The sequence below is a fragment of the Capsicum annuum genome, unplaced genomic scaffold (assembly GCF_002878395.1).
Source record: "Capsicum annuum cultivar UCD-10X-F1 unplaced genomic scaffold, UCD10Xv1.1 ctg4872, whole genome shotgun sequence".
NCBI classification, from domain to species: Eukaryota; Viridiplantae; Streptophyta; class Magnoliopsida; order Solanales; family Solanaceae; genus Capsicum; species Capsicum annuum.
The window spans coordinates 17,261-31,687 of record NW_025856447.1 but is presented as its reverse complement, the minus strand read 5'-3'; the positions used below and the strand labels follow the sequence as shown (position 1 = coordinate 31,687).

At 34.0% G+C, this 14,427-nt stretch overlaps 1 protein-coding gene across 1 annotated transcript in view; it reads left to right on the top strand.

Moving 5' to 3' along the window:
* The window catches only part of LOC124892593 (LRR receptor-like serine/threonine-protein kinase FLS2), a 35,462-nt gene extending 21,786 nt beyond the window's left edge, over positions 1-13,676 (top strand). Inside the window, exons 3-6 of the mRNA XM_047403835.1 lie at positions 10,462-10,621; positions 10,999-11,207; positions 11,649-12,103; positions 13,446-13,676. Coding sequence (XP_047259791.1) covers positions 10,462-10,621; positions 10,999-11,207; positions 11,649-12,103; positions 13,446-13,676 — 1,055 coding nt within the window. The remainder of the gene's footprint in view (positions 1-10,461; positions 10,622-10,998; positions 11,208-11,648; positions 12,104-13,445) is intronic.
* Positions 13,677-14,427: the final 751 nt, after the last annotated feature.

Here is a 14,427-nt window from a genome sequence, read left to right as displayed (position 1 = left end):
AAGGGTTAGCTTGGGGATAGTCGTAGCCTCAAGCACCGTGTGACACTCTGGGACACATTTTCATGGTGTTATACTAGTAGAGTCTTACTTATGGGTGTGATGTACAGGACTCTTATAATCATGAGGCTACCGAGAATTTAAGAGTTGTTTCTTGTCATTTGATACTCTAGTTCATGCTATAAAGTTGTCCATAAGAAAGTTATCCAAATTGCTTCCTTTTTCTAATTTTCATGGGCCATACCTCACTGTCGAGGCGATACAAGTCTAAGAGTCTAGCTCCCCCAATAATGTGGTTCTCTCTGATTAAATTATCGATAAAGTGATGAGATAGCATGAAGACTTGAGAGGAGTCCATTTGTGCTTCAAGGAGTATTGATTTGAGTGTATGCCTTTATTCTAATACAAATAGTGCTTTTCCGCTTAAGGTACAAATTTTATTTAGTCCCCTTTCGAAATTCTTATTGTAGATGTCTTCCATAAGGGTAATGATATGTAGTAGAATGTTGGAACTGTATTTCCACCTGAGTAGTAGTGTATGTTAAAGTGTCAAGACCTATTGGTAGTGAGATTCGCTAAGAAGTTGGTGATGTAAAGTCACAAGGTTAGAAGTTAGAGTGAGGGTGACTTCTGCATAAATAAATACTTTTTCTTGTATAATTGTGGATGGAGGAGTGGATTGCCATTGTATAGTGATAGACTAATATAGTAGCAATATTTGTAGATTGTATGGTAGTTTGTGAAGGAAGTGGCTGGCTATAATTATTTCCTATTCGAATTAGGGAAGGAGCCTAGAGTGGATAGTTATGGTGGTTATAAAAATCTATTATAGGTTGTGAATGGAAAGGGGTAGATTAGATAATAAGTTGTAGGTAGAGACTTATTAGTGTTTATTGAATTTTGAAGATCACTGTGATGTATGATTAGATAAGTAAGTATGATGTCAGAAATTAAAATATGTTGATAATATTGAAATGGGTTATATTATAAGATTAAGATCGACTAATCCTATCGTGTGACTTTACCCCTTTGATGGTCTTTTTCTTTAAGTAGTAGTAAACTTGTACTTCATATGAGAAGGTATGTAGTGGATTTTGAATTGTAGTAGCGATGTTATGGCAGGGTTGTGATTGTAGGTAGTAGTTAAGTTAAATGAAGTATTTGGGTTGATTTCCTAATTTGATATATTAGTGTAGTATGTGGTATGCTTTACCGACGGTATGTAATTCAAGATAGACAATAGGTTTGAACTTTACATGTGAAGTATAGTGGTGAGAGTAGTAGCTCGAGATTGATGATGCATATTTTGTGGGAATTAATTAGTAGACTTGATTTGATGTATGAAATGACCTAGGTTGGAAATTTGAGAAAAAAGAGAGTGGATAAATGTTGATATATATACTTGAGGACTAGTGTTAAAAATAATGAATTGTTGTTGAGTCATTATGATGATAAGGGTGATAGTCATATAAGAATAAGTTGAACCGCATATACCATGTTGTTAGATAAGGTTGTATGGTATAAGTGTCAGGTGTACCCAGTTTGTGTTTTTGAATTTTATAGTATGGAGAAATCTGAGGAGTTGTTGTATAGTGTTCATTAAAGTTGAATTTGAGGAAATATAGGTAGCCAATTTGCGCCTTTGGTATTGTTTTACAAATTTTGTTAAGTTGTAGGTTATGTGATTTGAGGTGTAATGATAGTATTCTGAGAAATTGAAGATGGATTGTTAAGTGTTTAGAAGAGTGGGTGTCTATGCCCATGAAAATATTAGTCATAAATTAATGACTTTGGGGGTTAGAAGATAATTCGATTAGAGTCCCTCAAAGGGGATGTCCTAGAAATAATTTAGTGTCTTTGTATTAGAGATTAATGAGAGAAGTTTGTGTTCATGAATATATTGATACCCCCCTTTTGTGATAAGGAGTGTGAATGAATGCACTCATGAGAATGGGAGTTGTAGAGTGATGGCTATAGAGGCTAGCCAAAGTTAAAAGTAGCATTTACAGTAAAGGAAGGCCTTCAAAGTATAGTTCTTCAGGGAGAGTTTAAAGTTTAAGTATGTGGTGATGTCTCTTTTATGTTTAGTGTTGTGGCTATAGATTTGATAAGGGAATATATTCGTAAGTCTAGGATTGTGATTTTGATCTAATGGGGAGATGAAGAATTAAGTTACTTCCTGAATTTTTCTCAATGCAGCAAGTTGCGGGGAAGAGTCATGATAAATCTATTCCTACTCAAGCATAATCCTCCTACTTTAATTTAGGAGATTATACTGCTAATGTCCTACATCATGTATTCAAGTCCTGACATGCCCATGGTTCGAGTTCTCTATGGACTCATGTTTATGATCTGACCTCCAAACTACAAGCAACTATGCCTCTCAGTAATCCAGTCTTTCAGGTATTCAAGTCATATGTTATGTTGTTCGTGATCCATGAGAACCTATGTCTCTCAGCATGCTTGGTCCTAAGAAAATATGTTTCTATATGTCACCGATTCATTCTATGTTGGGTTTATCCAAAGTGATAAAGTTTATCCAAAAGTCATGGAAAACCTCAGTTTCTTAAATAAGAAGAAATGGCTTTAAGCGACAATCTTTTTCTTAGTTGTAACGTAACACTCCGCAGCATTCTCGACTCAATACCACTCTCAGTTGCATGTATGGAGAGCTGACAACCTGAAAACTTTTCTAGTTGTTAAAAAAAACTTAGACATATTTATGAGTTCTTAACTTTCATGATTTTCAAATTGACTTTCCCGACCCCAAAACATATATTTTTTAGTTGATTCATGATCAGGGGTGTAAAGGGGGTGTCTTAGGAAAGTTTTGGATTTTTCGGACAACGTTAGAGATGTGTTTGGATGTTGGAAATAGTGGCCCGACGTGAAGTTGACGGGCCTCATCGATGATTGCGTTGATGAAGCAGTGGATCGACGCGCTATCGATGCATCGCGTCGGTTGCCGCGTTAGGTGCCCAGTTCGTGTTACTGACTTTAGGGGCCAGGAGGGTAGTTCAATTTTTTTCCCTTATTTTGTCTTAATATGTGCACCAATGTTTTCTCATTGTGCTTTATCCTAAGAATTCATGTTGTATTGTGTTTCTTCCGAATGACTCGTAACTTATGATCTCGACACTTGATATATGGAGCACTTCGGGTCTATTTTATCATATCTTTAGTTAATGTCCCATCTTAATGTAGGTCAACAGGTATGGATTATAATTGAGTAGTGTTTCTTCTATTCCTTCCATTTAATCTCGGGTCCCTTAATAACCCTCCATATGATAGTATGATAGTGGATATAGAAGTGTGGTGATGTGTTAGGTAAGGGAGTAGAAGTGTTGAAGGTGAAAATTTAATGTGAATTCTCGAGCTAAGGTTATAGGTGAAATGAAAAAGAAAGAGATGAACTTTTGTTGTGTGAAATAGCTAAGATGGAGGGATATGTCAAAAATATTTGTGAGAATGAATGAACTTGTTGGTCTTAGTTGGTAGATCCATGTTGTGGGTGTAGTAATGATTAGGCTTGAATGTTATGGTTGCTGAAGACACAATCATGTGTGCTACATGGTTAGTACTCTCTAAATTAAATCTCGAGTGTGTTTGATGGTAATAATAAGGTGAAGAGATATTCTTAAAGGGATGTAAAGTACAGGGCCCCGTAGCTCAAGTTAGCACTTTTTAACTCCGAGTTAGGCTTCAACATAGCAGTACAAAGTAGTGAGACTCAAACTCTTGTGGTTAGATGTGTTATAGGAAAATTGTAAAATGGAAAGGACGAAATATGTTATTTAAGGTTGGGTCATAGCTGAGTGGTATCTTTAAGCTAAGTCTATTTGTTGTATCATAAGAGGTGGATAATGCTTCTATCCTGATCTTCCAAGAAATCTTAGCTCATTATTAGTACCAACATAAATCAGGTCTATGATAATCAAATAAACCCCTGCCTTATGTTCTAATGATTAGGATTCATAGAACCTATGTGCAAGATCATCCCTATGTGAAGTCTCATTATCCCATGTTTCGTGCTTACATATTTCGCTCAGGGTTATCATGAAACTCATTTGATGCCTTTGTATGTTTTGTTGATAAAAATTATTCAATGCGAGACTACGTTCTTTGTTCTACACTTTTAGAACCTCAAAAGTCCCTACCTATCATTCAGGGACGAATGATCCCAATGGGGGATAATATAACACCCCATATTTTTGAGCTAGAAATTAAATTGTCGTCCCTATGTGTGTAAGCTCTAATTCAATGGTTATGTTTAGATTCTTGTGTCATGATCTTTCTTATAGTATATGAAGTGATTATGAGGTTAAAAATGTTCATAGAAATGGCCTAAAGCAAAGTTGAGCTAAGAACCGTTTATTCATCAAAAATTGGATATTCAATTCTATAAGGGTCTACTTTGAACGTGTATAATATTTTATACACAAAAAATTTGTCAGCTCAAGACCCACCAAATTATAGATAATTGAATTATCTTTCCAACGATACCAATTTCGCCAAAAACCGATGACCGAGCAAAATGGTATGGCATTTTCCGTGTGAGGCAGTAAGCCACGCATCGCGTCAATTGCGCCCCAACACGAAACCTGACGGAAATTTAACGTTGTTTTACGCATTAATTCAGTTCCTAGTGGGTATAGAGGCATTGTGTTCACTTCCTCTCACCCAAAATCCATCTATAACGTAGGATTTCAGCCCCAAGAAGCCAAAATTACCTATTAATCGCTCTTCCTCTCAAAATCAAAACCCTAACTCCTTCCCCAAAGATCAAGAACTCATCCCTAGGATCAAGAATTCCAAGAAAACTGATTAAGATTCATATTCCATTCTTCTAACTATGAAATCTAAGGTACGTGGAGTTTTCCTAAAACTACTTGGCATAAGAAAATTGTCCAATAACTTTTAACATTGTGAAATCATGAGTTTTTGAAGGGGTTTTGGAATTTACATTGAAATTTTGCATTATAATATCTTTAATGATATTAGTTCTTTGGTCTTGAGGCCTTTTCCCCAAATTGATTTGAAATCTTGTGGTTAAAGTTGATAATTGAATTGAGAGCATGACTATTTACACTCCCTCTCATGTTGCAACACCTCTTGATTCTAGAATGTTATTTAGAAGCATGGTATTAGTGTTCTTGACTATTGTTGAATGATTTAAGATTTGATTTAAATTAATGAGAGGGGAGTTTTTCATGTTGATAAATGCTGAACATATATAATGAAAGAATTGCATGGTTTGCCAAAATTCATGACCACCCCCTGTTTGTTGAAATGATTGAAAGGAATGATCTTTGCATAATTTGATAATGTATTGAAGAATGAATCTTCTTGAATTGTTTGAAGTATGGTGGTCTAAAGATTATGTTTGAAAGAGAAAATAGTGATACGATTTTTATGTCTCAGAAACATGACTTGCATGTCTTGGTATGACGATACCAATTCAGATAATGCCATAGTAACACAGAATAGAATAGAATGTGGATTTTCCTTCAAATTTTCAGATTTTGAAGTTAGAATGATACATGTTTAGAAAAGGCTAAAAATGAGCATAAATAGATGTTAGGTGGTTACCCGAAGAAGGCAAGAGTCCAGAAAACTCATTATCCAAAATCGTGCTTTGCCGATATGGGATTATTATGTCCCCTAGGGGGATTATACGCTGGCCTAGTGCCCTGTGATTTATCAGAATCAGAAACTCCAACTCTTGCAGTAAACTTTGATTGGGGGCTTGGCCTCCGAGTTATGGTCGGACTCCATATAGCCCGTGGGATTGTAGAATTGTAGAGTGGACCACCTAACTCAGAAGTAATACAAAGATCAGAACTACATTGACAAGAATGTTTTATGAATATCAAAGAATTGCCCATGTGTTTTAAACTATATCATGCATGATGTTTTCATGACTTGCTCTCATCTATTTTATATATATAAATTTATTATTCTGGATTACTCTGCGTACCAGTACTTTTGTATTGTGACTCTCTATATTTCAGGGTCTGAAACTCAGTCCAGGGGTCTCGTTAAAACGTAGAAGTATTAGACAACAGTGTGTAGTTGGTGAGCCTTCTTTCTTTCGGAAGGCCTGTTCTAGAGCATTGTTATTACATTTTGTTTTGGGTCCGACTGGGGCCTTGTCCCAGTTTTGTTTCAGACTGTTGATGGATCTTGTAATGTTATAGATTTCGCAGACGGGTGTCATATGTCTAGAATATTCAGAACTTCTTTTCTAATTGATCAAGTTTATGAGTTTGACCATGGTACCGTTTTGTATTGTTTTCAGCAAATTTTATTATATTATTCGAATAATGTGCATGATTACCAGATTTAGAAGATCGCCCGGACCTTCATGGTTCGGAATGCTTGTTACGGCTAGGGCCCCGGCTAGGATCATGATGACACTGAATTACTTGTGCACAACAAACGTTGAGCCCATGAGACATAGCAGAGACACTAACACTTTGCACCAAATTCATTTGGTCAACAAATCATGTGGGGTAAGCTGCATATTCATTTCACACAGATTCATCATTGATCAGTAGCAAAATTTCCAACAATTCCACCATATACACGAATTAATATGGATGTTGTCATAAAAAGAAACCTCATCTTAATCATTGTTTCTAAAGGGACATGGAAAGTTTAAAGTAAACAAGTAAAAATTAATGGAGGGAACAATATCTATTTAGCAGGGCAAAACTTTAAGAAAAATTTGTCTTGGGGCATAACTTGTGTCACTGAACTTATGGCTAGTAAATTTTTTTGCCTTGTGTTTTATTTTTTTCGCTGTCAAAGACATTTTCGGCCATTTTTTGTTTAACTTAAAGTGCTAAAGGAAATAAAATTAAAATTCACCCCAAAATAATTCATGTGCAAATGACCCCTTGGATGTGGGTTATGTTGGGTTGAGCAAAAATCAGTCAGTATGAAAATATATTGTGCTCAATCCTTCAAATTTTGGGCAAATTGGATGGATCATCAATATTTAAAAAAAAATCAACCAATAGGAAAATGTTTAGCCATTTTGAAATATCTGCTTCCAAGAAATTGTACACCATATCCTGAGAACTAACTGTACATTTTCCAAGTCAAGCACTAACTATATTTCTTTCTTGGACTGCGATTTAATTTTTTTTCCCAAGTCAAACACCAACTATATTTCATTCTTACAATGACATAGGCAGATTCCAGATTAAAATTAAATGAATTTAATCTTTAAGGGATCGTTTGGTGAGAGGGATAAGGAAAGATAATTTCGGGATAACTTTTTAGTACCCTTAATCCCTTGTTGGTTATAGAAATGTGGAATAACTTATCTCAGGATTAATAGTTAGGGCTACGATAAGGGCATCTTCGGCCATTTCGCTGTCAAGGGCATTTTCGATAATTTCGCTGTCAAGGGCATTTTCGGCCATTTCTTATAACCTAAAAGTGCTAAAGGAAAAAAAAATTTAAATATCACCCCAAAAATAACTCATGTGCAAATGACCCTTTGGAGGTGGATTATGTTGAGTTGAGCTAAAATCAGTCAATATATTGAGAAATTATATTGTGCTCAATCCTTAGATTTTGGGCAAATTGGTTGGGTTTATCAACTTTTGGATCATATTTGACAGCCCAACATGTATCTATACAAAATGTATTATCTTCCAAAATTTTTTTCTGAGCTTGATGAGAGCAGGTAATATGGAGCAACACTGGAAAAATCTACCTATAGGAAAATGTTTAGCCATTTTGAAGTATCTAATTCCAAGAAATTGTACACCATATCATGACCACTAACTGTTACACATTTGATTGTAAAATTATTGGACGACTCTTTTTCCAAGTCAAGCACTTAAGTATATTTCTTTCTTGGTCTGCCACAATTTTTTTTTTCCAAGTCAAACACCAACTATATGTCATTCTTACAATAACATAGGCGGATTCCAAACTAAAATTTTATGAATTTAATTTTTAAGAATTGTTTAGTGTGAGGGATAAAGAAAGATAATCTCAGGATAACTTTTTAGTACCCCTTAATACCTTTTTGGTTATAGAAGTGTGGAATATCTTATCCCAAGATTAATAATTAGTGGTGGGATAAGTTATCCATATCTTAGGGTGGTATAGCAATACTGGGATAACTTAAACCGGGATAAAATGTATAAAATAACAAAAATACACTCCTTAAACCTGCTTTTATATATCACTTTTCACATCCATATATATTCCCATAATTTTTAATACCATTTCCTTCGCTACTCGTTATTTTTTGGTAATATAGTTTTTTATTAAAAAATTATACTATAAATATAATTTTTATTTATGAATATGTTATACGTTAAATTTGTTGCCTCATGCTTATCTTTATTTATACTTTGATTTTTCTTTCAAAAATATTGACTCCACTACTTAATTACATATTTTTAATTAAATAGTCCTCTGTCACTTAAAGATTTAAATTTTATATATCAATTAAAACTAAGATAACTTTTAAACATTTTACAATATAAAAGTGATATGTTCTTAAGTGAAATGATAAAAATAAGGGAAAAGGCTCAAATATGCCATTGAACTATCAAAAAAGGCTTACTTATGCCATCAATTAAAAGTTTAGCTCATTCATGTCATCGTCCTTACAAAATTAGCTAATCCATGTCATTTCTTTTTAACGGTGATTTTTCAAAAATATTTTTGCCACGTGGCCTTTTATTAGAGATCCACATCATGAATTACTATAAGAAAAAAGACTCAAATATGCCATTGAACTATCAGAATGTCTCAGGTATGACATCAGTTAAAAGTTTGGCTCACTCCTACCATCACGATTACAAAACTAGCTTATCTATGCCATTACTTTTGAACAATGGCTTTGCATAAATAATTTTGCTACGTGGCCTTTTATTAGAGTTTCACTTTATTAATTAAAATAAATAAATATTAATTTCGAGATAATAAGAGAATCCTTCATAAAGTCCACAAATAATATAACATGTCTAGGAAACACGACACTTATGAAAATTTCACAAAGAAAGTATTTAAAAGCTATTTTGGCATAATAGCATTTAAAATAAGACAATTCAAACATGCTCTAAATGTTGTTTACTTTGTTAGAATTTATAAAAAAAAATGTAAAAACATCCTAAAAATTAAAAGTAAATTGCCTCATCGAGATATTAAACTACGATAGAATAATTGCTAACTGCGTTATCTTTGATCGAGAATGTAAATAGTTTTTCATGTTGTAACATATATATTACCTAAACATTAGTGACTAGAAAAAATTATAGACTATGCTAATCACATAAAAATTCTTGATAGTAAAAGGTAACTTGGGGAGCGTTTGGATTGATTAGAGGATTAACTTTGCCACCAAATGTAGGTTTATAAAATAGTTTTTTATCTTAAGTGATTAAAAGCGTAAAATAAGTGTTTTTAAATTAAGCATATAACTGTTAGGATAAAAGTGTTGAAACTGAAAAAAAGTTGTTGATGTTTTTGGTAAACAAGTGATGTTAAAAATACTTTTTACTATCAAAATAACTTAAATGTCCTTAAAGTTGTTAGCACCATAAATAATGTGAATTATTTATAATTTTTTATTATAAAAAAAAGAGATAAGCATCCAGTACACCCTTGAATTATGACAAAAGTTGTTGCGACACACTCCAACTTCACAGGGGTTCTATTTCCCCCTAAAGTCAATTTTAGTGCATTTTGTCACCCTTTTGTTTTGATGTGATACTTTTATTACATAAAATGGGGTCCACGTCAAAGATGCAACAACTTCTAAAAAGGTGCCACATCAGTTAAAAATGATGAAAAAAAACACATTAAAATTTAGTTCAGGGGTAATAGGACCCCGTAAAGTTGGAGTGTGTCGTGACAAATTCGATCATAATTCAGGGCGTACTAAATGCTTTACTCAAAATAAATTTTTGAGCAAACCTCTGATGTAATGATGAGCTTGCTGAAAATAAAGCAAGACTCAGTTGACTTGCGCAAGTCTTTGGCTGATTGAAACGTGTAAGACCTGGTGAAATTAAAATAAAAATGTCTTGATGAAAATTTTAACTCCGCCACTAATAATAACATAATGAATGAAGAAATGTAAACTTTTATTTCAAAATCATGAAGACAAAAAGGGAAACCTCATTGCTATTTTAAATCTCAAAACCACATGTTATAGAGCATAACTACTAATTTTTGCAATAATGGAGAAAGCCTTCACATTTTTTCTCTTAACAGTCTTGTTGCTAATGGCTAGTTCATCCTTGACCCAAACCAACATTACTACTGATCAATTAGATATTCTTTCCTTAAAATTCAAAATTATTTCCGACCCCTCTAACCTCTTGAATAAAAACTGGTCTTCCGTTGTTTCTGTTTGTCATTGGGTTAGAGTCACTTGTGGTTCTAGTCACGAACGAGTGAATTCTATGAATCTTTCTAACATGACTCTTATAGGCAGGATTCCTCGTGAATCTGGAAACCTTTCATTTCTTGTTTCTCTCGACATGGGAAGCAATAATTTCCATGGAAATTTGCCTCAAGAGATGGTACACTTGTGTCGGCTTAAGTTTTTTGATTTAAGTTTTAACAGCTTCAGCAGGAAGGTTCCTTCTTGGTTTGGATTCTTACACCAACTTCAAGTTCTAAATCTTGGAAATAATAGTTTCACTGGTTCCATACCTTCTTCATTTTCTAATATTTCCAAACTCGAGATTTTAATCTGAAATTCAATTCCATAGAGGGTCAAATCCAAAAAGTGTTTGGAAGTCTTATAAACCTTAGAGAATTAAACTTGACGGGTAACAAGCTAATAGGCTCTATACCTCTGTCACTTTCAAATACCTCAAGGTTGGAGACTTTAGCAGTATCGTTCAATTCACTTCAAGGAAACATTCTAGAAGGGATCGACAATCTTCACAACATGAAAGTGCTATCCATACAAGCTAATCAACTTACGGGTGGTATAACGTTCACAATTTTCAACATTTCTAGGATCAAAATCGTTGCATTTACTGGCAATAGCTTATCAGGAAATCTTCCCAATGGTTTATGCAATGGTCTCGCAATACTCAAAAGGCTTTATCTGTCTTTTAACAAGCTTCACGGTCATATGCCTACAAGCTTGTCAAATTGTTCACAACTTCAAGTATTGACTTTATCAGAAAATGAGTTTGATGGACCAATACATAGTGAAATTGCAAGTCAATATCTTATCCAATTCACAGCCCATCTTATTCAAAACATGCGTATGAACACCCAAGATTCATAACATCACAATAAAATCATCACTTTGAAATCACAAGAACACTTAGGCAGTTAACCTCTCTTTGCAAGATTCAAAACATGTAGTGGTCATGTCAATTTATTCAACTACATGCAATTCATTTTCTTTAAAACTGGAATGCAATCAGTCCCATATTTTGATATCGATTCTTGTCTCAATAACAACATTCCAACACTCCTTAGGTTGTTTGTAAGCTGAAATTCGTTGGATTATTCCAGTGATCGTCAAAAAGGGTCGATCGTGCACTGTACGGCCAATAGCTAAGAAGAAGAAGACTTCAGTCTATTAAGTTTAGGAACAAAAACCACTATTCAAGTCTATTAAATACTATTATCGAGCTATATCATGTCTATTATAGATTACGTGGTTGTTGGTGGTATATTTTTTGGTGAATGGCAGCAGACTCCTAAATATTGGGTTTGGAAAACCATGTCTAAGGAGACAGTGTCCATTGCCCTTCGTCGCAATGTTTCATATGCCGATATGGTTAAAAGCGTAATGGAGAACAGTGAATTAAGTTGTGATCAAAGCGAGGTGGTAATTAGTTTCTTGATGAACAGGAAGGGGAAAATCTATCCAACGTTCATAAGGAATGATAGACGCGTGAAATTATACATGCTTTCCGTTGATTCTGATAACTCCAAACCTATATTGTGGGTTAAAGTTGCTGGAAGGTTCCGGGAAGAAGCTTCTACATCAACCTCACCCCCATCCCACCCCTGGCAGTGGATGATACATCAACGAAATATGATTACATGGGTGTTAATGAATGATATAATAGTGAAGATTATAAAGAAGATGAGTGTGGAGGAGGTAAGGATGGATAGTTCGGACCACAAGGAAGCCACTCTTACTTGGACGACATTAATCATTGTGTAGGACAAACATTCAAGGATAAGAATGTTTTTGTAATTTAAAGTAAGAAAATTTTGAAGAAACACTAGACTGTGCGAATTATTTATTATATACTAATGCCATTGCTGATTTCTACACATGATAGATAGATTATCAATTTTTTGAGAAGTCGATTATTCACCAATTCATGGGTTTATGTTTAACTATTTGAATATATGGACAAGTTAGAATAATGACCAAAAAATAGAAATAAAATTAAATAAAATTAAAGTATAAAAATTAACAACTTTCAAACACTGTAAAACAATTTATATACATTAATTGTGATACCAAATCACTTTTGAACATAATCAACTGATATTTAAGGCATACTATAGTCGTAAATCAGTGAGATGAAACTAAAATAATGCACCAGCCAAACAATGCAAAACAACTAGATATCATTAAATGAGATTAGACGCATTTAATAAGCATTAGAAAGAGTGATGGTTGTGACGTTTGGGTGAATGGGACAAGTAGTGTTTGAGAACAAGTAATCTTTCGTCTGAGTAATTAGTTGTTACTACCATCGCTCTTTCTTATACTCATTTGATTGAGTGTTCAATTATTTTGTACTCTCACATGATGACATTTAGTCATTTTTCATTGCTTGAATGATGTTTATTTATTTTAATTTATTTTATTTTATTTCTCACTTTTTAGTCTTGTCTTACTTGTCAATAGAATTAGATGATTGATGCTAGAGCTATAAAGATATCGTGCATACGTTATATATAAATGTATGCATCTATACTAGACTAAATTAACAGTCATGTATCGACCAATTGAGTCTAGTGGAATGTAAGACGAAACCAAAAAAGAGAGAAATAAACTAAAATAAATTAACATCATTCAAGCAATGAAAAGTGACTAAATATCATCATATCAGAGTACAAAATAATTGAACACTAGATCAAATGAGTATAAGAAAGAGAAATGATAGTAACAACTAATTACTCATAAAAAACATCTGCAATGAGAAGGACTGCTTATTCTCAAACACTATTTGTCTCATGAACACCCACAAGTCACAACCATCACTCTTCTTAATACTCGTTAGACACGTCTAATCTCATTTAATGATATCTAGTTGTTTTGCATTATTTCAATGGTGCTTATTTATTTTATTTTATTTTATTTCATTTTATTTCTTCCATTTTTAGTCTCATCTCACCGATTTACGACTTTAGCATGCCTTAAATATCACTTGATCACGTTCAAAAGTGATCATGGTGCTTATATATCTAAATGCACTTTAAAGAAAGCAGTAAAACAACCCTTCGAAACTACTAAACTAGCTCCAGCAATGGAGAAGACTAAGAGTCCTACACAATGGTTACAAAAGGCTATCTCCACAAATACACAAAATAAAGGCCCTCTAGCTGATAACAATAGTGAAGCGGTTGCAAGGAGGACCAAGAGGAAAGAGCAAATGCAGATCATACAGGATGAAAGGGCAGATCACGATGGCAGCAAAGATAGGAGACAATAGGACAGAGATATACAAGAGGCATGTAGACTCAATTTGTTGGGGTCACTGAGGGTCTTGAGGATCCCTCTAATTCTCCAACATGATCTTTTGTTCCTAGAATATAAGAGGGTTGAATCATCACTTCAAGCAGAAGGAGTTAAAAATCTTTCTGAGTTACAATAAAATTGACTTATTAGGTTGTTTAGAAATAAAAATAAAGAGTAACAAGGAAGATACCACTACAAAGCTGTTGGGTAAGGAATGGACATGCACTACTGATTATAATGTGGATCAGACAGAAAGAATATGGCTATGATAGAAACATCAACAGGTGAAGGTAACAATTGAACTAGCTACTTCACAAATGGTGCACTGCTATGTTGGAGACAAAGGCTCTCGTTTTGCTAGATTTATGACTTTTGTCTATGGTTACAACACCTGTGGAGGCCGGCAAGAAATGTGGGAGTAACAGAGAGAAATTCATCAGAATATGAATGAACTATGGGTAATACTAGGCGAATTCAGTACAAGATTCTCTATGACTGACAGACTCAATGGAGCCTCTATCCAATAAACTGACTTACAGGACTTCCAAGACTGTATAGAGTAGTTAGGATTAGGCTTGCTACTAAAATGAGGGTGTGACTACACTTGGTGCAATAGAAAGGAAATAAATGATAGAATATAAAGCAGGATAGATTGGATACTAGGCAATGCATCCTGGTTTATGCAGTATGGGGCCCTAGAGGTTGTATTCAGGTAACTAGGATGC